The 26,959-nt window shown below is 38.1% G+C and overlaps 1 protein-coding gene across 6 annotated transcripts in view; it reads right to left on the bottom strand.

The window, feature by feature from the left end:
• The window catches only part of LOC133575284 (connector enhancer of kinase suppressor of ras 2), a 175,367-nt gene that overhangs the window by 5,047 nt on the left and 143,361 nt on the right, over nt 1-26,959 (bottom strand). For 3 of the 6 annotated variants that reach the window (XM_061927915.2, XM_061927912.2, XM_061927916.2), the window contains 9 exons: nt 26,867-26,909; nt 20,945-20,993; nt 18,926-19,098; nt 14,957-15,030; nt 14,762-14,833; nt 12,940-13,010; nt 12,757-12,857; nt 7,441-8,185; nt 3,436-3,698 (listed from right to left, as the gene is read on the bottom strand). In XM_061927915.2, coding sequence (XP_061783899.2) covers nt 3,436-3,698; nt 7,441-8,185; nt 12,757-12,857; nt 12,940-13,010; nt 14,762-14,833; nt 14,957-15,030; nt 18,926-19,098; nt 20,945-20,993; nt 26,867-26,909 — 1,591 coding nt within the window. The remainder of the gene's footprint in view (nt 1-3,435; nt 3,699-7,440; nt 8,186-12,756; nt 12,858-12,939; nt 13,011-14,761; nt 14,834-14,956; nt 15,031-18,925; nt 19,099-20,944; nt 20,994-26,866; nt 26,910-26,959) is intronic. The other 3 variants (XM_061927914.2, XM_061927917.2, XM_061927918.2) reach the window with 3 other exon arrangements.

Below are 26,959 nucleotides of genomic sequence, written 5' to 3'. Positions count from 1 at the left end.
GATCTAAGTCTATGAGCATGAACTGATGAAGCCTACTCGGATGAGCGGCGAAACGTCTTCCAAGACAACCCAAACTGTCCAGTTGCGATCAATTGAATGCCCTGAGATCACCACAGTTACATTTTACTGTAAACTGGCTGTTTGGCAACATGGCAACGTCACGCATTTTAGTGTATCTAGCTCAGTTTTGAGGACTTCATTTTATGCAGAAACGTCCCAAAGTTGTCTGCTTTGTTGCTGTGTAATTTGTAGTAATGTTGCTGGCTGTCCTCACAACATCAGCATGAAGACATACACTCATCTATGAGTATTGTGCCACAGTTGTGACGACTACAGTTTCATGTTTTTTCCAACTCTATATGGCTAACTAGCACTGCCTAGCCATTATTCAACATGTCAAATGTTTTACATTTTTTGTATACCGTATTTTTCGGACTATAAGTCGCAGTTTTTTTCATAGTTTGGCCGGGGGTGCGACTTATTCTCAGGAGCGACTTATGTGTGAAATTATTAACACATTACCGTAAAAAATCAAATAATATTATTTAGCTCATTCACGTAAGAGACTAGACGTATAAGATTTGATCGGATTTAGTGATTAGGAGTGACAGATTGTTTGGTAAACGTATAGCATGTTCTATATGTTATAGTTATTTGAATGACTCTTACCATAATATGTTACGTTAACATACCAGGCACGTTCTCAGTTGGTTATTTATGCGTCATATAACGTACACTTATTCAGCCTGTTGTTTGATATTCTTTATTTATTTTAAGTTGCCTTTCAAATGTCTATTCTTGGTGTTGGGTTTTATCTAATAAATTTCCCCCAAAAATGCGACTTATACTCCAGTGCGACTTATATATGTTTTTTTTTCTTTCTTTATTATGCATTTTCGGCCGGTGCGATTTATACTCCGGTGCGACTTATACTCCGAAAAATACGGTATATTGTTTTTCAAATCACCTGACATGTATACTGTGTATATGTACATAATTTATCAATTTCTTAACGTAATTTTTCATATACATGTTACAGGTTATATATATTTTATTATTGAATGTATCAAATGTGATGAATATTTAATGGACCACAATGGAAACAAGCCTTTTGACTTTTTGTGCCATCCATTTGCCTTTTTAAAGCATTACATGGATTAAATTCTTTAAGATGTCAATAAACTTCTCAATCAATCAAAAAAAAATGTTTTACAGCAAGGTTGGCGTTTAGCAAGTCCTAGGTCTGTGTCTTTTGCCAGCGACAATTTGTATTTACCCTTAAAAAGCCATGTAATATTGATTTTTTCAGCATCATCATCACTAGTGAGAAGTAACTAGCTCGTGGGCGTGCCTGCAATTCGTTGGCACTCACACACCACATGTTCACAGAAACTAGACTACATTTTTCAAACCGCCAAAATATCATGATGGTTCGTAGCAATTTACATTTTATTACAACACATCAATTTTGTTTGGATGAATGAAACTTTAGATATCATTCCATGCCTTTTTCCAAAACTTTTGAAAAAATATGATTTTACGTACTTTTTCCAGGGCCTGGAAATTGCTTGGATTTTACATCATGTCCCGCCCATAAATATGCATGGTGGTCAAGTTAGATCTGTTCTCAATGGGTACTAGGCGCTATTTAGCCTTTCTCAAAGAAAAAATGTCACCTGCTTGGGTTGTTTTCGGCTATACGAATTGCTCAAATCACGAAAAGGATTAACGTTTCTTCAGAGTTCCTCGAGAGGTAATCAAAAAGAGCGGAAGAGTGCAAGATTTTTCGAAAACAATGACGAGATAACCATCTCATACTCCAGTCCAAAGGGAGCAGAGTCAAAGAATGCATGAGTTTGCAGTGATCACTTTGTTAAATGTTTGTTTGATATACTTTTAACGATTAGTGTTTCCCTTTTAAGTATTGTCTTGATATTATTTGTATTTCTTAAACACGTTTGCTACGAGTGTTTTGAAAAGCACCAACTCGGTGAGTTTAAATAAAATAAATCAAATGTGAGCACAACCTAAAAGAGTTAAGCTTTTACCAAAGGCAGCAATCATAAATGAAGCTTTCAGCACATACACAATGTTGACATCTATAGCTTTATTTTGATAAAGACGGGGGAAAACACACTACTTGTAAACAACGCATCTCACAGCAACAAACATTGCAGTAAAGGCGAAGTTAAATCATGAAATGCAACCGTACCCGAGCAAAAACGATGCATATTTCTCCGGTAGAGTCTTGATACCAATTTCCTTGACCCAGCCACACACAAAGAAGTTGTAAACCTCCATGCTTTTCCAAATATTGTCGTGTAGAATGATGTCTAGAGCACAATAGTTTGAAATCTCTGGGAACGCAACCGAACGTATAATCCTTTTTATCACTCGATAAATCTTTGTTTGATAAAGTAAAGGGATCTATTCCATTGCAGAGTTAGATTTTGTGCTCGTATCAGCTTTTTGCAGGAAGATTAAAACCTATTTTGTACTCAGATAGTTTGCGCGCTGCTTGCTATACAACAGCCATCTTGGCTTGGTTGATCACCACTGCTTTTCAATTCCGGAAATAAGTCATGTGACGGAATACAAGCAATTGCATTTTAAAATTCCATATTTTTCTTGACCGTTTGTACCTCTGTATGTCATAATGTGAAAAATGTACATCATTTTTCATGCATACCGTAATCCCTATATTAACTTTCCAGTATATGTCACTTAATTTAAAGGGGACTTATGATTAATTGTGTCTTTTCTGACTTATAAATGTTGTTACAATGTTGGATAATCATGTTAAACAATGGCAAAGTGTTCAATCATAAGGTTCATGCATTTTGGCAGGAGATTGCAAGCAGTTTTGGATACTACTGTTTACGGGGTTTTGCAGCTTGGCTATGTCGTGATGTCACCGTGAGGTGGACGTACTCATTTAGACATTAAGTCAAGCTCTTAGCCTAAAACACAAACAAAAGGTAGGATGAAGTATTTCCATCTAATTGTGGCATGCACAATGCTTAGGCATTAGGCATGCAGCCTTTTTTAGGCAAAATCTGTAGCTATCAGAGTGTGTAAAGGTGTAACTAATGTTGTGACCGGGTGAATCTGTATAATATGCATGAAGTGTATTGTTGACCATGTCTGGTATAAAATAGTGGTGACAACTACAAGATATATATTTAAACAGTGTACATATTTTCTCCAGAATTGAATATCTTGCAGACAGACTCAGAAAAACAAGTAGTAAAAGTGACTGTGGAGCAAAATGTACATACAACAAGGCGTATCAGATATATATTATTTAAATATCGATTAAAATCTTCAAACGTCACCTTTAAGTATTCAACTGCAAAATATGACCTAAGATCACCCAAAACTCACAGGATTAACGAATTGAATTTGCATTATGACAACTTTCTCTCTTCCAGCTACCTTCAAAGTGCTGCGTAGTGCTCGAACCCTGTGCAGTCTGTCGTTCAGGAGAGGGTCCCTGACTCGTTGAGTAAAACCTCGTCGAAATTCCTGCCTGCTACAGGGTCTTGGGTCTCCCAGCGCCGTAACGTTGGCTTGCTCAAGGGCCCGATACAGCTGCTCTAGCCCATCCAACGGCTCAGGTTCACGTCCTTCTGACACCCGCCTCTCTCTTCCCTCTGAAACCCTCCGCTCTCTGCTCTCAACTCTCAGCTCCCGCAAATCTGGGAAAAGCGAGAAGGAACAGAATATAAGTACTTGTTTTGTTTCTTTATTCAGGATGTTCACTTGTTGTGATTGTACAAAAATATATTGTCCAACAATGTCATCTTTTAAATATACTGTACTTCGTAATATTAGGGGTATATCCTCCAGAGAACCAGAGTACTCTGTAGTGGATATTTCTTTTTGCTCTATTTCTTTTGTCAGAGTTACCAATTTCAGGATAAGAAAATAGCCTTGTTATGTAAAAAACAAAGCAGAATACACTGGCTCTCAGGAGGATATCTGGATGAAGACTTTGGTAAAGTAGTGAATTGAACAGAGAGAGCACAGTCTACCAAGTCATTTCAGGGCAATCAATCGATCGCAACTGGACTGCTGGGTTCGTCTTGGAAGACGTTCCGCCGCTCATACGAGTAGGCTTCATCAGTTCGTGCTCATAGACTTAGATTGGTCAGATCAGCAGGAACCGAAGAAGCCTACTCATATGAGCGGCGGAACGTCTTCCAAGACAAACTAAGCAGTCCAGTTGCGATCGATTAAATGCCCTGAGATGACCATGACCTGGATGAATGATAACCTTCATAGACAGTCTTCTAAGTCAAATTTGTTGTGTGTTAAATGACTTATACTACATTTTACGACTAATACTTGGCCAATAAAGCTGATTATGATTGTAATGCAGTAAATACATGACATTTATAAATATATCTGAAATATATATTATTAACACTTGGTTCAAGGTAATATATACTGCAATATGCACACACCCTACTACAGTGCTGTGTTTTACCAGAATTATTTGTACATGCCCAAACGAATGTAGACAGGAACAATAACTTGACAACTATGTTTAAAAGTTTGCATTTTCAGTCCCCCAAAATGTTAATATTGTATAAATGACCAACCGATACCACACAATTTTTAGGGATGTGTAAAAAAGAGGGAACAAAAAAAAGCAAAACATTTGAATGAGCATGAAGTGCTGCCAAGCAAACTCCACAATTTTAAAAAAAAATCAAGACTGCATTTCCTGCAACTGGGTGCTTTTCCGCACTAGCATATTTTACCTTTAGATTTATTCTCATCTATCAACCTCTTTTGGCTGTCTTTTTGACAATCAAATGCCCCATGTAATGCACCACAGATTTTTTTAGTTTTATTTACATACATACATACATCCATCCATCCATTTTCTACCGCTTATTCCCTTCGGGGTCGCTGGAGCCTATCTCAGCTACAATCGGGCGGAAGGCGGGGTACACCCTGGACAAGTCGCCACCTCATCGCAGGGCCAACACAGATAGACAGACAGCATTCACACTCACATTCACACACTAGGGCCAATTTAGTGTTGCCAATCACATACATACATATATATATATATATATATATATATATATATATATATATATATATATATATATATATATATATATATATATTTATAATGTAGTAACAGACACGTTCATAACAGTATGTACACTATTTACCGTATTTAGGTCATTTTAAGCATTGCTGGAACTTCTTTCCTCAGCTCATTTATTTCCATTTCCATAGCAGCGCGATTTTCGGCAACAAATGCGTGTTGCTTTTTCCGGAAACGAACGCATGTGTGCGTTTTAATCACGGCAGACTTGGTAACAGGCAACAAAAAGTGACCATTTTTGGACAAATGGCGATTCGAAACCTTATCTTTATAAAACTGAACTATACGAAGGATGAACTACTGTTTATAGAAGCGAGCACAAGGAGAGAGTTGAACATTGGAGCAGACGGAAGCCGAGTGAGTGAGGTCCGCGTGACTTGACGCCGTAAATGTGGAACTTGGAGCCAAGTTATGCTGACATAAATGGAGTTCTTACGCAAAACCAACTGGAAACATCCTACATCGGTAGGTCGTGAGTTCAAACCCCGGCTGAGTCATACAAAAGACTATAAAAATGGGACCCATTACCTCCCTGCTTGACACTCAGCATCAAGGGTTGGAATTGGGGGTTAAATCACCAAAAATGTTTCCCGGGCTTTGCCACCCCTGCTGCTCACTGCTCTCCACACCTCCCAGGGGGTGATCAAGGGTGATGGGTCAAATGCAGAGAATAATTTCGCCACACCTAGTGTGTTTCTGACAATCATGGGTATTTTAACTTTAACTTAACTGTAATATGATTGTTCATGTTTTTTAGTCAGTACAGATTGGTGTCATATCACATTGAGTTGTGTATTACAAACTCAAAAGCCAGCCATTGAGCTATTGAAGCAAGCTTACCTCTTGCTGTAGCTAGCTTACCGCTAATGCCGTGTTTGCTCTTACAAAAACAATATCGCTACAGCTTGGTTATTAAACACATTACGGAACGTGAATGAAGTATTGTTGCCGGTTTTTTGGATGCATTTTTAAAGTTACTTAGAGGCAGAATGGATTGCTCCCATTAGCTGCATTGGTAGTCACCAAGAATGAGGCGATTATTACAAATTAAAAAGCAAAAAAAAAATTCACATATGCTCACATACATACATATATAGGTACCTACGCTCCCACATACATACACAAATACAGTACATATTTACATACTTAAAGTTCGTACACCCACACGCACATTCAATATACAAACATACACATACACATACTGTACATATACACTCACTGTACAAACACATATACACATTCTGTACATATAAATTCACTGTACAAACACATATACAGTACACATTCTGTACATATACAAGTACATATGCATACTTACACTCATGCACATAATCACGTTTCATCAAACATATATTAACGTTATTGCCCTAGGGTTAACTGGGTATAACACTTGGCACACGGACAAAGCTTAACCTATTGTTACTATAACAATCTACAAGGTTAATGTAGGTTGCTTCTCTCTCTCCCCCTCCATTTTTCTGCATTCTTTCGTATCTCAAGTTATCATTACGTATATGTATTGTTGCATTTGAACAACTGTATTGTTGATAGTTAAGGTAAAGTATTGGTATTGTTCATTATCAATAGCGCTATTTCTATTGGTATTTCAATTGCTCCATTTGTAGTGTAATAATGCTCATTGTCATTTCTGTATTATATTTTATTTTCGCTAACTGCTTATTTGCTATTACTTTTACCATCATATTTGTACATGTCGTATTTGCTGATGTTGCTCTATTGTTGTTGTTGTTGTTGTTGTTGTTGTTTGCTGTTGTTGTTTTTGTCTCTCTGTCTAATCCCCCTCTTGTCCCCACAATTTCCCCCTCTGTCTTCTTTTTTTCCCTCTTTCTATCCCCTCCTGCTTCGGCCCGGCTGCACCAAATGATAATATAAATACATTGAATAAAGTCAAATACAAATAAGGCAACAAGAGAAGTATCCTACACTTCTCTTTTGTAAAGTAAATCTGAACAGCCGACATGGGCATCTACATCACCTATATTATTTGCCTGAGAAGCTGGACAGGACAAAAAAAATAATAAAATAAAATAAAAAATAAATAAATAAATAAATAAATAAAAAACCTTTGTCTTCTTGTCTCTCATAAAGATTGTGAACGATAGGAGAAATTACCCAAAAATGTAGTTCTCCTTTAATAGAGTACTGTCCAAATGACAATACATGTGTATTGTAGGCTGTCATGCTCACACAAAAGACACAGGTGGTGCTACAACCCCAAAAGGTAAAAACCCAATGAAGTAGTTTAAAGACTACACGAATTAGTTTATCGTACAGATTAGGTATGATTTTCTTACCCTCGTCACCCTCCAGGATGTCTGCAACCTGCCTCTCTGCCTCCTCATCTTCGCTTCTTTCCTCCATGTGAGCTGAAGAGTGTAGCAACTTTGCCCCAAAAGGGTCTCTATTCCTGGGCAGACTCTGGCTGCGCTGCTTGTGGGAGCGTCGATGTGTGTAGCTGTGGGTGTGCGGCCCACGTTCAAGAGGAAAGGGTCCATCCCGATCCCTGTCCCTCTCTGCGGCATGGTGTCTCCGCACCGGAAGCGTGGCCTGCCTACGTCTCTCTGGCGACATGCCCTGTCTGCCCAGTCCTCCGTAAAGCCCCATCTCACCCGCCATTACGCCGCCATAATCGTTTTCTCCTGGTGCTGTCTGGAGGAAGTGCAGCCCCGCGCTGGTCAGTGGGGTCTCAATGAGGTCCTGCCAGGAGCGGCGCTCACGGTGGGACGAGCGGCAACCTGAGGAGTGGGTACTGGTGCTGCCCGTTCCAGTGCCCATACCCAATCCTTCTCCCCGCTGGTCTTCAGCAGAAGAGTGGGAGTGCGTGGACTCGCTAGAAAAGTGTCGCCCGTGCTTTGGCTCTGGGAAAGGGCTAGAAGAATTGACCTGGGGAGGAAGAGGGGAGGTGGAAGAGACCATCTGTGGAGGGATGGGGGAGGTGGAGGCACTCATTGGTAGAGGAAGTGGGGACGGAGTGGAGCGCATGAGGCTCATGGAGCTGACCGAACGGGGCAACTGGTCATACGTGTGCAGGAGGTTTGACTTGGTGGGTTAGGTGGGGTGGGTGGGGAAAGGTGGTTGAGAAAGTGAGTATAAAACAAGAAGGGCACACAGATGGGGAGGTGCAAGGGGTGACGTACAGAAGAACAGAAAAAAGCAGAGCGTAAAGAGACTAGAAGATGAGAGCAAAAAAGCAATGAGATGTCAGATGAGTAACTCCAAAAATGGCTGACATGGCTGCTGTATGGCTACACTATGAACATGGTAACGATGCATCATCATGTCCAAACATCCTCTGATGACATTTACCCACTAAGTGATACAGTCAGCTCAGTACAGTACAGCACAGTTTAACATCTATCAATAGCTTTGCCATAATGCCCATAAAGATGAATGCCCAATAAAAGACATCCAGTATTTGTTGTTTGTTTTTCTTGGCATGTGTTTTTTAACCATAAAACACATATCTCTGGCAACCAAATCAAGGGACAGCAAAGGTGACTCACTTTACCCTTCGGGTACTACAGTATGCAACCATGGTTGGTTGATTTGATTGATTGAAACTTTTATTAGTAGGTTGCACAGTACAGTACATATTCTGTACAATTGACCACTAAATGGTAACACCCGTATACGTTTTTCAACTTGTTTAAGTCGGGGTCCACGTTGGTACCCCAGTAGAAAAATGCCAACTAGTGGGACATGGTTTGTAAACAAAGAGTTGTTGAAAACATGTCCCATATCATTTGTCAGTGTTCTATAGCAGTGATTTTCAACTGGTGGGTTTTGACCTGGGCAAAAATAATACAATATAATATCACGCATTTATTCAGAAGATTATTTTTTCATGCAGTGGGGTGTCTAGTGGCGTGTGGTGGAAGTGGAGTCTATTAAAACTCCTTAAGATGGCAACATCGTTCTGTAGTTCTATTTGAAACCCGCTATCATACAAGAAGATACAGATGCTATTGCTGATAGCTGGCGCATGTATGGGATTTTTTGTGTAAAAAAGCATTGGACGAGCACATTTGTTTATTAAAATTTTATTCATCTTGAGCGTCACAGAGAAATTGCTTTGTATACTACGTACCGTATTTTTCCGACTATAAGTCGCAGTTTTTTTCATAGTTTGGTCGGGGGTGCGACTTATACTCAGGAGCGACGTATGTGTGAAATTATTAACACATTACCGTAAAATATCAAATAATATTATTTAGCTCATTCACGTAAGAGACTAGACGTATAAGATTTCATGGGATTTAGCGATTATGAGTGACAGATTGTTTGGTAAACGTATAGCATGTTCTATAGTTATTTGAATGACTCTTACCATAATATGTTACGTTAACATACCAGGCACGTTCTCAGTTGGTTATTTATGCCTCATATAACGTACACTTATTCAGCCTGTTGTTCACTATTCTTTATTTATTTTAAATTGCCTTTCAAATGTCTATTCTTTAGTGTTGGTTTATATCAAATACATTCCCCCAAAAATGTGATTTATATATGTTTTTTTCCTTCTTTATTATGCATTTTCGACCGGAGCGACTTATACTCCGGAGCGACTCATAGTCCGAAAAATACGGTAAGTTAACTTTATTTCTATACGTTCAGCTTTAAAGTGCATCTCAGTAAAGTCTCTAAGAATGGAACTCGCTGTAGTCTTTATTACGAATCTGTTATCTGTCTGCTGAGTCAGCAAAAGCAGAAAATGTTAGTGGGAGCAGATGAGAAAATACACTACAGATTACCACTAAAGACACTTTTTGTTGTACATTAAAAAAAATGTTCCTGAAAAGTTGATTAAACTTGTTTTGTACTGGCACACTATGTTATTTTACAGAATATCTTTGTTCATTCAATATGAAATATTTGAAAAATTTGAGTAAAAAAAAATGAGAGTTGATGATGGACATCGATATAAATACATACCGTGCCATGTCCCTATGTTGTGGTCATTTAAGCGGGTGCCAATTTAAGGCCCTTTTCAATCGCAGGAACTTGTTCAGGAACTTTCCCATTTTTTCCACCAAAAGACTAACCGAGTAGATTTAGTTCATCAGGAACATTTCGGAGTTCCTTCAAGCTAGGAGGGACTTTTCCAAGCTACCTGGAACCTTTTCGGAGGCGGACTGTGTTGTTGAACGCTGATTGGTTGAACACAGTTGGGGGCATTCCTAGGGATGATGTTTGATAAGAAATTATCAAGTTCGAGCCCATTATCGAATCCTCTTATCGAACCGATTCCTTATCGATTTTCTTATCGATTCCAGATAGGTTGTTGTATATGGAAAACAACACAATATTTGGTTTAACAAAAGCTCACTTTTATTTTATAAGAAACAAATAAAATTAAAATAAAAAAAATAAATATTGACTGTTACCCCCCTAAAAAAAAAAAAAAAAAAAATATTGACTGTTGTTACCTAAAGTATATTAAGTGGGATTTTTCAGAAAAACAAATATACACAGTAACACAAAAACAACCTGTCTCTGTGATCACTATAGGTGTATAAATAATAATATAGTGTTAAATAAAATCAGTCCCTTGGGCACAAAACTGAAAATAATACAGCTCTCCAAAAAGTGCACTTCTGCTGCTATTGAAACATACTAACTACACACACTATGACACTAAGAACACCACAGTCATCAATCAACAATTCTTCTTCCTTACATGAGAGCGAAGCCTGGCAATAATTGCATATTGCCTGTTCTGCCCTCACTAAACGTGTTGAGGTTTTACAGCTTGGCAGACAGTTAACAAACAATCCAAGACGTCTAATAAAGTTCCAAAGCAGATTAATCCATTTAGGCTCTTTATTGTTGTTGATCTTGCTTTGTCTTTTCCTATCTTTACTTTTGTCTTGCACTGGACTGTTATTTTTTATTTTTTTTAAACTGAAATACACACAATGACAAATGTATAAGCTATGTGATTATATTATACTGAAATGTAATACACAATATGTAAATATTAGCTTCACACAAATATACAGTACTATCATCAAACAAATACTTCTGAGTGTTGAAACTATTTCGATGGTGGAAGTACACAACTGTTTTAAGTCCTCAAAACATCCATTGAAACAGTGTACAAAAATCGTTTTTCAATAGACATCTTACTATCAAATTGAAACATTTTCCACCTTAATATTGAGTTATATAAACAAGTTAAACAGTTTACTTACAGACTTATCTTTTCCAAGGCTTGTAGGAGCTAGCACAACTTGTCTACTTCTCAATTGTCTCATGAACCGAACTCACTCGCCAACCCGGAAGTGCCCAAACTAATGACGCGTAGTATTTTCATATCGCCACAAGGTGTCAGTAAGAGTCTACAATCAAATGGGCATAGCATTGCATCCCACAGCGCATTTCCTGTGGGAAGGGATTCGTTCTCAGGGATTCGAATAAAGAACCAACTCTTTTTCTTTACTACAGTGGTCTCGATAACGGGTACCGGTTCCCAAAAAGGGATTCGAGTCCGAGGACTCGGTTCTTTTCTTATCGAACAACCGGGAAAACCGGTTTCGAGCATCATCCCTAGGCATTCCTAAAACTTAATTTACAAACACGCGACCGCCATTGGAATCGACTTGCTTATTTCTTGTGTATTTCTCGTACAACAAACTTGACAACAGAGGGAAAGAAGAGAGAAAGGCGCAACGAAAGGAGATTTCAAAATGCAGGAACTTTTGTGGGGCATCTTTGTGCTGAAGAACGCTAATCAGTGGAAATATTTTGGAGTGTTTTTACTCAGCCGTAGTCATTAAACAATATGCAGTTTATTGTAGTTTACCGGTATTAGTTTTTACAAACTTAATTTTGTTATGCAAAGCTACGCAAAGTGGACTCTTTTAAAAAGTGTTCACAGACGAGTATGAAGCCGGAGTATGAAGCCGGAGTAGAAGCGGCGATCGCAGGTGTTTACTCCTCTGACGTTGTTTAAAGGAGGCAGTACACAAGTGGAACTGAGGTAAACAACATCACATATTAACTATTTTCTTTATTAAACGTTGTAAAAGTAGTCAGTGACACTCCATTTGTGTAGTTATTAGCCTCAACCTGAGTGAACAGAATGCTAGTGCTAACAAGCTAACGGTTAAGCCGATGTGTTCGTGTTGTCGGCGTGAGATAAACCCTGACATTTATTTTTAATATATTGTTATTTATTATATATTGCGTGATGGGCACAATTTTGAAAAAAACTTCGAAAAATATAATAAGCCACTGGGAACTGATTTTTAATGGTTTTATCCATTCTGAAATAGTGATAATGTTCCCCTTTAAAGGCTACATAATTATTTGTTTAAGGGGTTATCCGGCTTAGTGTAGACTTAACCTTAAAGGGGTGTGACATATCTAGTTTTTATCTATGACGGTTGGTCGATTAGCCTAGTTGAAAACCACTGCACTATAGTGTTTGTTACTATCTATTGGTCAGACTGTGAACACGTCTTGGCAGCAATGCGTTGAGCTAAGCTGCTTAACCAACCAGATAAGTTCATGTTTTATTTATGTTGAGAGTGCTAAATTTGGGGTCTCTTTTGAATAAAATATCCAATTAGATTGGAACACGGAAAATACGTTTTTGAGTTGGTACTCACCGACGGCGTGCGGTGGTAAGTATCGCAGAGGGAGGACGGCCCCTCTTGTTTAAGTGTCATGGAGCCATCAACCTCATCTTGATCACTCTCGCTCCAGTAGTCTGAAGTGGAGAGAAGTTGACGTGAGCGCTTGAATTTTCGACGTTTGCGTGAGAACGGTGATGACTAGGTAGCTGATCTCACCTTCATCTGGGCGTGGCACTTTGTCATCTGGGGTGTAGCCAATAGCGGCCAACCCAAGCCTGTTCATCCACCTATAAAATGATGACAAAAGGAAACCGAAGATTCAAACAAAAAGGAAAGAGAGAAAATTGTTGGGTTATCCTGGGTAAGTGGTGGGTGATGAATAAAAAACACTCCCTCTAAATAATTAAAGTCATGTCTCTTAACAGTTGAGATATTTCTAACTGACTCCATCCCTCTGATGAGCAGACAAAAGAAGAGAGTAAATTGGAGGAAAGGATGCAGAAAGAGATGATTGTCTCCTGTTCAAGTCTTTGAACCACACGTCTCAAATGGCTTTCATTTGTTATGTACATTCATACTTCCTGTCTTCATCCAGTTTCCCTGTCTGTCTCTCTGTTGTATCTGTCTGTCTGTACGGCAGATACAGGCTTGAATAATCACGCTCCAGCTAAGAATAGAAGCCTCATTTGAATACCAGACATAGGAAATGCAAAATGATCTATTATTGTGTTGTAAACAAAGGATGTAAAGAAAATCTATTAAAAATACATGTATAGCTATAAATTCAAATTAATATTTGTGTGCATTGCTTCCACATTCTTGTACATATTTTGGTTAATGTATTTGTGTCAGTGCAATAATACTTTTAGTTGTAATTTGATAATGCTGATAATGTTAAAACATTGTATAGAAAAAAAAACTGGATAGCTGGATAAGTACTGCTGCACTGTGGCTTAGTGGTTAGAATGTTGGCTAACTGTATACAGTAGTCAGGATATTGAAGGGCCGCCCTTCCCTTATACCCATACGCAGATGATGCGCTGTTCTGTCCGTGGGGGGCCCGGTTTTACGTGAATAAACGCATGTCAAATGTCAATTAATGAACGACAGAGTGCTTCATATGGAATTGTACTTTCAATAGCACTTTCCTTATCTGTTGCTGGTAAGAATATGATTGCACATTTCCCCAGTTATTGTTATTGTCCCCAGTTGCATGCGGCCTTAGTGCTGGACGAATAAACAGTTGTAATGGGATCGCATTCGGGCTGGGGATTTGTCAGGAAGAGATACACAAATGTATGTTAAAATTGTTATTTTGCACAAAAATATTTCTATTTCTAATAATTTTGTTTATGTACAAAACCTGCATCAAATTAAATTAATGTTAAATTAAAAAAGTATAGAATATTATCCATACATCGATCTATCCATTTTCTACCGCTTGTCCCTATCGGGGTTGCGGGGGGAGCTGGAGCCTATCTCAGGTGCATTCGGGCGGAAGGCGGCGTACACCCTGGACAAGTCGCCACCTCATCGCAGGGCCAACACAGATAGACAGACAACATTCACACTCACATTCACACACTAGGGCCAATTTAGTGTTGCCAATCAACCTATCACCAGGTGCGTGTCTTTGGAGGTGGGAGGAAGCCGGAGTATCTGGAGGGAACTCACGCAGTCACGGGGTGAACATGCAAACTCCACACAGAAAGAACCCGAGCCTGGGGATCGAACCCAGGACCTTTGTATTGTGAGGCACATGCACTAACCCCTGTTTCACTGCCCTATAGAATATTCATTTCACATAAAAAAAGTGTGAAAATCTAAATGTTGCTTAGGGCTCCAATTTAGCCATGGCCGAAAGTTGGAAGGGTTAAGGGGGTGAATTTAGATTGGTCTAAGTCTAACATGTCGCGTTATGTTGGTGGGCACTCTCTGTGTAATCTTGGTATGCTGACGTACAATATTCATGAAACAACACAATATTTGCGCAGCAGCTGCACATTGTCCACATCAAAATGCAAAAAAAACCACTCACCTATTCATTTCTTCAAGACAATCTGTGGCAAAGAAGAAGCTCTTGATTTTGGGATGGCAAGCTTTGAAGGCACTGCAGTCAGCCAGAGAGAAACAGGCTGATTAGTGCTTCTATGAGCACACAGTAGGTTTGTGTCATGCACTCATGTTGTTCAGGCTAGAGCAAATGTGCTTGATTAATAATTTCGGCACTCACAATTTCCGTCTGCACTCTATGGCTCTGTCTATTCTGAACTCAGGGAGGCTGATGAAGCCCTCAGCCTTCTCATCCTGCAGGCAAAGGCAGATGGAGAATGCTGGTACATTATCATCATTATCATCACAGGGTACAAACGGATCTACCAGTTTCGCTCAGGCTAGAAGTGTTCTTGTCAAACAAAATATATTGTTTATATTAGCCAGGTCAAGCTTTTCGTCACTTAAAGCTGGGGTACTTGAAACTTGTGTCACCAGGCAGAATTCAAAGTGTAGATCCCCCCGCCCACTCTACGCACCTCACTCATTGTACCTCCCAGTCTCCTCCTCTCTGGAATCTCACAGGAGAGCTGTACATGCATACGCATAGGTTGTTTACAGTCCAAAGCATACTTGCCAACCCTCCCAGATTTTCCGGGAAACTCCCGAAATTCAGCGCCTCTCCCGAAAACCTCCCGGGACAAATTTTCTCCCGAAAATCTCCCGAAATTCAGGCGGACCTGAGTGACGTGTTGACAGCCTGTTTTCACGTCCGCTTTCCCACAATAAAACAGCGTGCCTGCCCAATCACGTTATAACTGTAGAATGATCGAGGGCGAAATTCTTGGTTTCTTATGTGGGTTTATTGTTAGGCAGTTTCATTAACGTCCTCCCAGCGCGGCAACAACACACAACAACAGCAGTCAGGTTTTCGTCTACCGTAAAGCAGTTTGTCTGCCGTAAACATCAATGTTGTGACACTCTTAAACAGGACAATACTGCCATCTACTGTACATGCATATGTGACAATAACATCTACGGCTTTTAGAGAGTGCAGTGCACAACTGCGCACACAACAAGGAGACGAAGCAGAATGCATCATCAGAGAGGGTGTTCAGCATGATTAGAAAAATTGTGACAGAGAATAGAACAATGATAGACAATTCAACCCTTAACTCAACAATGAGTAGATGAGTGTTATGTGTGTATATGTGTAAATAAATGAACACTGAAATTCAAGTATTTCTCTTATATATATATATATATATATATATATATATATATATATATATATATATATATATATATATATATATATATATATAAATATACATATTATTTTTATATATATATATATATATATATATATATATATATATATATGTATATATATATATATAGCTAGAATTCACTGAAAGTCAAGTATTTCTTATATATATATATATATATATATATATATATATATATATATATATATATATATGAAATACTTGACTTGGGGTGAATTCTAGCTGTAAATATACTCCTCCCGTCTTAACCACGCCCCCAACCACGCCCCCCCCCACGACCACGCCCCCCACTTCCCGAAATCGGAGGTCTCAAGGTTGGCAAGTATGGTCCAAAGCGGAATCGAAGGATCCTCTAATATGTATTTTGTTGCAGACTATCGGTAACACATGTCCCTACGCAAAAGGGTACACACAAACTATAGAAAAATGGAACATTAGATTACCTGTCTAGAAAAGGAAAACAGCCACTTGCGAGTCCTAAGTTAAGACTGGCCTGCAATGCCCTCCACCTTGAATACAAAGAAGAGTTTTGGATCTCCTTTGTATTTTTTAGATGTACAGCGTCTTTATTTTTAATCCTCTGACTTTCTCTTTTGTTTTTTTAGCAGTATAAACTGTAAAGGCAAGCGCAGGTATTGCGATCTTTCCAGGTGGGTGTTTGGCAGCCATGCTTTCCTGCAAACAAGTTTGCACCGTGCATAGTCTGTCATGACCCATTGCCTGGGTCATATCTTGATTTGTGTTTAGTATGTTACGGCTCAAGCACCTGCCGCCACACATTCTTCTCTGTGCTCCTCTGGGCACGCCCACGGGTGTTCCTCTCCTGCCACGGCCGCGCCTCCGCCTCTAAGCCAGCGCGTCCTGCGTTCCAGTGCCAGAACGTAGCTACCTGTATAGTACAGTAAGCCCACACGTCACTAGCTCCTTTTTCATGTGCCTACTCGTCCCTTGTGTTTCCCCTTCTCTGTGCTCATTGTGTCTTGTCCTGTGTTGTCATCCCGCAGCTCCTCTTCGTTCCCTGGATTCGAGCAGTGTGTCTCGTCTCCCCGGATTCCCTCTGGTCATCTTGCTGCTTTCCCTGATCTCGACCTCTCGCTTGGACACGGACTCTGACGCCTCGCTCCTGCCCTTGACCTCTTGCTTGTCCACGGACCTCCGAGCATGCCTTGCCCCCTCTGGACTTTCGCATCTCTTACAACATGCACCATCAACATTTTACGCTAACACATCACCAGTTAGACGCAGCACATAGTCACACACCACATATTTGGTTTACTAACATACGTCACACGTTTATCCTAATAAACACACCTGAGGCTAAAAGACGTCCATGCCTCAGTGCCGTCTCCTTCTCCGCTGTACCAATACATAGTAGCTTTTTTTCTGTGTTAATGTGGGTTTTTGTTTTCTACCCCCCTTTCTTTTCATTTACTTCAGGTTGCGTGGACACTAAATGATCAGGCCTGTCTTCCGTTTAGTGGTCTGCCCCAAATTACTCCCCTTTTGATTTTCCCAGCCTATAGTTGCTGGATCGATGTGTCAGGTACGTTCGGGTCGCATTGTTGCGATGGTGGTGTTCTTGCGATGCAGAGTAGGACACGAAGCACCAAGAGCAGCGTGCAGGTAAGATTCCTTTATTCCATAAAATAGGCAAAACTTGAAAAAATTGTGTCACTCAGGGATACACAGGGAGCCACAAAACAAAAACGTAGTTTACCACAGAGAGTTGAAAAGAATCAATCAATCATCAATCAAAGTTTACTTATATAGCCCTAAATCACAAGCCACAACGACATCCTCGGCTCAGATCCCACATCAGGGCAAGAAAGAACTCAACCCAATGGGATTTGATACCCAAAGAACATAAGTGAACATACCTGACACACGGAGCGTACATTGATCCAGCGACTACGGTCTGGGAAAAAAACTAAATATAAAATGGAGTTATTAGAGGCAGGGACAAGTAAGGACACTAATTACTAAACGGAAAATAGGTGTGATCATTTAGTGTCAACAAAAGGAAAGGAAAGATGGTAGAGAACAGAAACAGACTCAAACATAGGAAAAAAGCTACTAAACATAAATCAAGACATGACCTGGGCAACGGGTCATGACACGCGCTTCACCATATATCACGTCAGCCAATGAGGACGCTCCTTCGTAGGCTTTGCTCACCCCTCCTTCCTCTAATTCCTGTGATTGGATCTGAAGGAGTTGACCGCCAGAAAAACAAATTATTTCGTCTTCCTGGGTTTTATTTACTAAAATACTTAATTATAAGGCACAGACAGCACACAGACATACACATTTTCCAGAAATGATTACTGTTACTATATACTGTATGATGATAATATGATTTTTTTTTTAGTTAAAGAATATAACTTAAGTACCCCAGCTTTGACATGAACAAAAAACTGAAAGTGCACAGACCTGCCAAACCAATGAGAGAACAGCTTGGACCCTAATGGGAAAAGTAATATTAATCAAGCAAACAAAATGTAATGAGACCTTTATATGTACATTTTATAACCTATATTTAAATGATTGCCAAATCTGCAATGTAGATCACATCTGCATGCAACTTCATTTGGTATAACAGTTGCTCATAGGAAATTATCTTCCATCATTATGATAAAAACGTTTTTGATACATTTTTGCATTTTATATAACATATAAAATAGTTGATTACAATGCTCTAAAATTGGTAATAATGAATTAATAGTTGATCTATTATGTGTTTATAAAAATATGTACCAATATGTTAGTGACCCCTTTTCTTCTGCCCACTTTTGTCTACCTTATTTTTTAAATGTAGTTAATTGTCTCTCATATTTTGTCTATATGTCCTAAAACGGAAAACAAAAATAGGTCTAATACAGGTTGAAGTTCACTTAAGGTCATGTGAATGTGCAGGGCCTTACATTCTGATTGGTGTACCAGTAGAGGCACGACTCTTTCAGGATAAACCAGTACTTCCGCCACTTTTGAGTAAAGTATCCTTTAGCGTCTTTCTTCTTCCACAACCAGCCTTCACAGTCACCATGGCCGAGATCCTTGCACGAGATTCTCCTTCGACTGGCACTAGTTAGGGAACCTGAGATGAGAAGGCACAACTATAACAACAGTACAACATTGTTAATAAGTAATTGCCCTTAGTGCACTAGGAACCCATGTGTATCAGTATGTTCTTAAAGGACCCCTCTAATTCTGACAACATTGGCACTTATTTCATAGTTATAGACTTAAAATTATGTCTAGAGCAGTGGTTCTTAACCTGGGTTCGATCGAACCCTAGGGGTTCTGTGAGCCGGCTTCAGGGGTTCGGCGGAGCCTGCGCCGCGGAGGTCAAGACACACCCAACTCATCGTGTAAATAAAAACGTCTCCCTATTGGCGCATTATGGATACCCCCAAACAATGTTACCTCTAATTTTTCATCTAATTTGCAGATGTATAATTTGTTGTGCGTTCATGTGTTGGTTTTGTTCTTTGAACAAGGGGATGTTCATGCACGGTTAATTTTGTGCACCACTAAAAAAAAACATATAACTTTGTCTTGAATTAGAATTTTGTATTTATTTATTTTTTCACTAAAGGGTTCGGTGAATGCGCATATGAAATTGGTGGGGTTCGGTACCTCCAATAAGAACCACTGGTCTCGAGGTAAAATTCCCTACAAAATAGACGCAGTAGTGATTTTAGTCTTGTTTCTGTTTCAGCACATTTTGGAACTGCCACTTTTACCTCCGAAATGTGGAAGACCGGAGGCAATTTAATATTGCGTAGTATGTAATTTTGGTAGTACCTTCTTCGCGAATCACAATATTTTTTCAAAGAACAGATATGGCTGCCAGATGCATTGCATTGTTGCAATACAACTACAGAAGTCAGCCCGCATACATATGCAAATAATGGGAATAGGAGGAAAGTATGGACCTATCCACTTGCCGCAAAATGGGACGAATAAAAGACAGGAGTGTAATTTGCAGTAATCATTTGAATTATTCTGACTAAGACAAAGAAGGGGTTTGGTTGGAGTTTGAATAGAAAACATTTAAAAAGACACAAACCAAATGTGATACCGAAAATAAGGAGCACCCTCGACGGGAGAAAGACTAGGTCAGAACTTGCGGAAAAACAGTGAAAGAGGAGCAGGCACTCAAAAACAAGAATAAAAGAAGGTAAGCCACTAGTTTTCTATTTTGCGTCCTCTTCTACTGATGTTTTTCTCGAGATGCTTGAGGAAATGCTGAAAGATAAATAAAAACACAGGCTATGGTCTCTATGGAAGAGCAAAGAAGTCCGAAATTGGCGATTATTTTATATGTATCTTTTGCTCAAATTGTTAACCATATTAGTTTTTAAGTAATCTTGGACGACGGTGGCAAAAACATGCAATTTAATGATCAAAATATTATTATCCACACTGTCTATGTGGGGAAATCAAGAGGGAGCAGCATATCAAGTCTGGCGATGGAAAGGGGGCATCCCAAGTACAGTTAGTTATCTACCTATTACTCAAAACATAATTGATAATATGCCAGGTTAATTTTCAGCAGCAGACCTTGTAAATACACAATGTACACTACCTTTCAAGAGAATTTATACAAAATAAATAATATTTAATTGAGGGGAATGACACTGATGTTAAATGTTGGACAAATGTTGGAAAATTGCATTATTTACATGCTGATTGTCATGCATGATTTTGAACCTACAGCAATGTGCAGCAAGTCACTAACAGATGATGACAATAATTTTCTTTATTTTCAATGTTTATCAGCGTCAATCAAAGTAGCAGTTATTGATATTAATATGTGTCAATATAGCACAATAAAGTCCCACAGTTTTGTGATGACAGCCTTGAAAAGAACAACATACAAAGCATCTTACATCTTCTCTTCAGCACAAAAGCAGACGAAAAAGTAAATGCATGTCTACCTTTACTTCTCTTTTTGGTTTTCGTTCTTAGTGAGGTGTAATGGAAGGACTGCAAGAGAGAGAGGAAGGAAAAAATAATAGCAGCTCATTAAATGAGAACACAACTTGATTAGTGGCTTCAACACAGGTTGGAACCATGTTGGACAAATTAATGAATTATTTTGTTTCCCATGATTCAAACCAAGCAATGCTAGGAATGTATTTGTAATTTATGAGAATTGGCGTCCTAAAAAAATGAAAACAAAAATCCTCAGACTAACAATGACAACATTTGACCACTTGCTCAGCTTAAAGAAGTGTTATCCAAAATTATATTTGTATAAAGAGAAAACTGTCACACTGTCAGAGAGGTATTACAGTATTTAACCATAAGTTTATGATTGTGTAGATTGATTGATCTGAGGTAAAGATTGAATTGAATGTTATGTCTGGTCACTGTAAAGTATAAGGAACAATACCTGTTGCAGCATTGAAAGCATAGTACTGTATTACATGTTGTATAGGATTGACATATCTAGTCATTATGTGGATACAAAACCAAAGGTTAGTATGAAATATAAGAGTTGAATAAATTAATTGGACTAAAATGCATCATATATGGCTCTGAAATGTAGTGTAGATCTGAATAGAAATATTCATAGTGCGAGAATCCGGGCTTGAATTAAGCATATCCGTACAGTATTTGTTTATATATTCATCAAATCTAATTCAACAACCAATGACTTACACTTCCTCAGTAATGTGACGCAGGAGGAAATAGTTATAATCGTAAAAAAATGCAAATCTAAGACTTCAACTGATTGTAATGGAATTGATATGGAAATTATAAAAAATGTTATTGAAGAGATCTCAGGACCATGAATGTATATTAGAAACTTATCATTTCAAACAGGTACATTTCCAAACAAAATGAAAATAGCTAAAGTTGCACCAATTTATAAGACTTCAGACAAACACCAATTTACAAATTATAGACCTGTTTCTTTACTTCCACAATTTTCTAAAATCATTGAAAAACTGTTCAAAAACAGATTAGAGAGTTTCACAAACAAAAATAGAATACTCGAAGAGAACCAATAGGGATACAGAGCTAATGTTTCAACTTTGATGGCTTTAATTGAAATTACAGAATAAATTACCAATGCAATAGATAGTAAAAAATGTGCGGCAGCAGTGTTTATGGATCTAACTAAAGCATTTGACACAATTAATCACAATACTTTAATAAAAAAACTAGAACGATATGGCATCAGAGGGTTAGTCTTAAACTGGATAAGAAGTTATTTAACGAACAGGAAACAATACGTGAAGCTAGGCGAACACACATCTACTGTGGTGTACCTCAGGGATCAATACTAGGACCAAAATTATTCAATTTCTATATAAATGACATTTGTAAAGTTACAAAAGATTTTAAGTTAGCATTATTTGCGGATGATACAACTGCGTTTTGTTCAGGAGAGAACACACAGAAGATAATACAAATAATAACAGAAGAAATGAAAACATTAAAAAGATGGTTTGACAAAAACAGACAATCTTTGAATCTCAGTAAAACTAAAGTAATGCTATTTGGTAACAGTAGAAGAGAAAGTCAAACACAAATACAAAAAGATGGAATAGAAATTGAAAGAGTAAATGAAACAACATTTCTAGGTATAATGATTGATAATAAATTGAACTGGAAAAATTAATGTAAAAAATATACAACATAAAGTAGCAAGAAACACGTCAATAATGAATAAAGCAAAACATGTTCTAGACCAAAAATCACTTTATATTCTCTATTGCTTGCTAGTGTTACCATATCTGAGTTCTTGTGTAGAATTATGGGGAAATAACTACAAAAGTGCACTTCATTCATTAACGGTGTTACAAAAAAGATCAGTTAGAATAATACATCATGTTGGATATAGAGAACATACAAACCCTTTATTTATTGAATCAAAAATACTGAAATTCCACGACATAGTGAATTTGCAAACAGCTAAAATTATACACGAAGCAAACTACAACCTGCGACCCAAGAATATACAACAATTCTTCTCAAAAAAAGAGGAGAAATATAATCTTAGAGAAAATTTTAATTTAAAACATTTGTATGCACGTACAACACTTAAGACCTTCAGTACATCAGTATGTGGAATTAAATTATGGAATGGATTAAGCAAAGCAATCAAACAATGTACTAATATGATCCACTTCAAGAAACTCTTCAAACTTAAAGTGTTTACAAAGTACAAAGAAGAAGAACCATGATAAACATTCTGAATAAATTTCATCCATCCGTTCATTTTCAAAATAATATTACTCTTCTCACCATATGAAGTGTTACTTACTTCACCGAGTATTATTAATTCATTTATTTTTATTGAGATTAATTATGGAGTATATTGTGAATAAATTGAGAACAGGAAGTGAACAAAAGTTTTAGCAACTGTTATGTAAAGGAAAAGGGGTAGGATTAAATAAGCTCTGCTTCTTCCTATTCCTTTTCGAACATGTTGAAAAGAGAAACTGGAAATTGTGATGTATCATGTTGTATGCTTGCATGTTCGAAATAAACTCAAACCCAACAATTCCAGTAAAAGGGTTTTAGTTTCCCAAAAATTATATATTGGTATTATTTTATCAAATACTATTGGTCATTCCATTCAATTCGTGCCATTTGAGTCCCCAGGAAATAATATGTATAAATGTACAATAAAGGAAGTTGCATTATTCAGATCATCTACAGGCAAAAAGAACAGTATAGAGTTTAAAATCTCCACTCTGTCCTGTTATCTATTTTTGTTATGGTATCTGTTATTGGTCATTTTTATACACATTTTGTTTGATCACTGTAATGTGATTAATCTCAACATGCTTGTAAAGCATATGACATAAATTCCATGTGGCTGTCGATGATGTACAGTATTTGCTAATTCTATGCTAAAAAAAACTCACTCATGTACTATCACTTTTGTTACTCCAATTAATCATCTTCGGCTTAGTTACCTTAGACAGGCCAACACATTAAGTCCAATGTGTGTTTTTAATTAAATTTAGCATTGAAAAAAGACAGAAATGTAAGTTTATTTGGAGACAGTTATAAAAATCAAATGGCTCTTATTCGGCGGAAAGGTTTGAATTCAATTTCTACTTCAAATGATTTTCCAAGCTCTCAGCCAGAGGGGGAGGAGTTCACTCCCCTCTGCTTCTAGCTGTTAGGAAACACAAAAAAGGTAAGCTAAAGTAATATTTTCATCTAACTGTGGCATATGCATAATAGCAATAATATTCAGTGACATAAATGCTGCTAAAAACAGTTTTTAATGCACGGTCTGAATCCGTCGGAGAGTGTGCAGGTGTACCTAATGTTGTGACCGGGTGACTCTAAATAATGTTTAAAAAGTTTATTTTTGACCGTATCTGAAAAAAAATATTTATAGCAGTGATGACTTCGAGATATACAGTACAGGCCAAAAGTTTGGACACACCTCTGGACACATTTTCTTTATTTTCATGACTATTTACATTGTAGAAGGCACCTGTGAAGTGAAAACCATTTCAGGTGACTACCTCTTGAAGCTCATCGAGACAATGCCAAGAGTGTGCAAAACAGTAATCAGGGCAAAGGGTGACTATTTTGAAGAAACTAGAATATAAAACTTTGTTTTCAGTTATTTCATCTTTTTTTTTGTTAAGTACATAACTCCAGATGTGTTTATTCATAGTTTTGATCAGTGTTGGGTTGGTTACTTAAAACCAGTAACTAGTTACAGTTACTAGTTACTTTATTTCAAAAGTAACTCAGTTACTAACTCAGTTACTTAAACCAAAAAGTAATGCGTTACTGTAAAAAGTAACTATTTAGTTACTTATATATATACATTTTTTAATTTTTTAAGGCCCCATTTAATGCCCTTTTAGCCTTCATTTCAGTACTGTTATTGCACTGGAGAATAATACAATGTGTTGATCAACTTGACATGCATTTGCATCACTGAACTCTGCTAAGCAATGCGGTCTACATACAACACACAAAGACAAAGATATGTTTCAAAGGGCCAATTTGTTTCAGGCCAGAACAAATTGACAAAACTATTTTAAATAGCTGCAACATATCATAAATAAGTTACAAACAGCATAATAACAACATAGCTGTAAACCAAGAAAGGCACACACTACATACACAAAGCCTAACCAGGCGTTTTTTTTATCTCAAGGAATTCTGAAATAAAATCATGTCTGAAGCTCAGAACACTCTACACATTTCCCCACTTAGTTTAGAGAAAAGGAAAGATTGGCCTGGCCCACTAGTATCCCTCTTTATGTTTGTGAACTTTATAGTCTAAACATTTAGAGTGATGTGATAAGCGGTATAGCTCGGTTGGTAGAGTGGCCGTGCCAGCAACTTGAGGGTTCCAGGTTCGATCCCCGCTTCCGCCATCCTAGTCACTGCCGTTGTGTCCTTGGGCAAGACACTTTACCCACCTGCTCCCAGTGCCACCCACACTGGTTTGAATGTAACTTAGATATTGTGTTTCACTATGTAAAGCGCTTTGAGTCACTAGAGTAAAAGCGCTATATAAATATTATTCACTTCACTTCACTTCAAACACTCTAGAAGTCTAGAATGAAAGATTATATAAGATAATTGACAGAGTGTGTGTACCTTCAGTGTGCAGTGCCTCGTTAAAATCCAGCCACTGTTGGAGGTGGAGGTGAAGTGTGTGTCTCTTTACTAGCTTCGTCGAAGCATGTTGTTTTTGTAGCGGTTTCAGCATATTTGAATTGCTAGGATAGGATCTTTGATCCAAGACACAACTTACATTCAACTAAAATGTTATTTTCTTTGTGGTCGACAAAAGAAAATACTGAAAATATCTCCATTTTAGGAAACTCGGCTTCGGGCTTCGCCATGACGTCTTGTTAGTAAAACAGACACGCCCCCTCCCACACACACACACACATGCACACACACACACATACACACAGACAGTGCGCGGCGCCCCTCTTGTCGCCTCTTCCGCAGCGCTGCAATAAAACACTCAGATCTTCTCAGTTTCTAGCCGATACTACATAAAAAATAACGCAAAATAACGCAGTAACGCATCATGTAGTAACGGTAACTGAGTTACTGAATATAAAAAATAACGCGTTAGATTACTATTTACTGCCGATATTAATGGCGTTACAGTAGTCCCAACACTGGTTTTGATGCCTTCAGTGACAATCTACAATGTAAATAGTAAAAATGCATTGAATGAGAAGGTGGGTCCAAATCTTTGGCCTGTACTGTATATTGAAACAGTGTAGATTTTCAAAAGATTTATGATACTTTCGGAGAGGGCGAGGTGTTGTTTCATCTGCAATCTGGGAATGCCTCAACAATCCAACATCTTGCAGACAAACTAAAAAAAAACAGGTTAAAAGAGTGACTGTGGAGCAAAATCTACATCAAGACTATCCAATACATATTATCTAGACCAAAAGGAAGTGTTTTAAATGGTATTAAGTGACTACTAACCAGTTGGCTCTTATAGGTCTCGAAAAGGAATTATCATTTGAATTACTCAGTGAATGCTACTAGACGCAGATTACTAACACAGCTTTAATGTAGCAGTAAGCCTGAGACGAAAACCCATTTTACCTCACTAAACTTGCATGTGGAATACAATTATGGGGCTACTTAATGGCTGCTTCGCTTCTCACTTGTCTTCCTGCGTATGCTGAATTGGTATTCGCACACAGCCGAGCTCATTCTCATAGCGGATGCGGTCGCTAGGAGACAGCTGACGTAACACTGAAGCCTGAGTGGCTTCATTAAACAGATGTGAGTCACAGAATACCAAACAAAAAGTGTGGGGAGAATAATTGCAGGAAGTACTATTCATTAACTTAAAAAGCAAAGTGATGCAAAAGTGCAGTGTTTCCTACCTTCTTCATAGAGGCTGCTCCTGAGCTTCCAGAGCCCGAGTACCTGTGGGAGAAAACACATTAATGGCGAAAAAAAAAAAAAAAAAACCTCTT

The sequence above is a fragment of the Nerophis lumbriciformis genome, linkage group LG35 (genome assembly GCF_033978685.3).
Source record: "Nerophis lumbriciformis linkage group LG35, RoL_Nlum_v2.1, whole genome shotgun sequence".
NCBI classification, from domain to species: domain Eukaryota; kingdom Metazoa; phylum Chordata; class Actinopteri; order Syngnathiformes; family Syngnathidae; genus Nerophis; species Nerophis lumbriciformis.
Note: the sequence above shows the minus strand (reverse complement) of the source record. Positions and strands in the feature narration are given on the sequence as shown.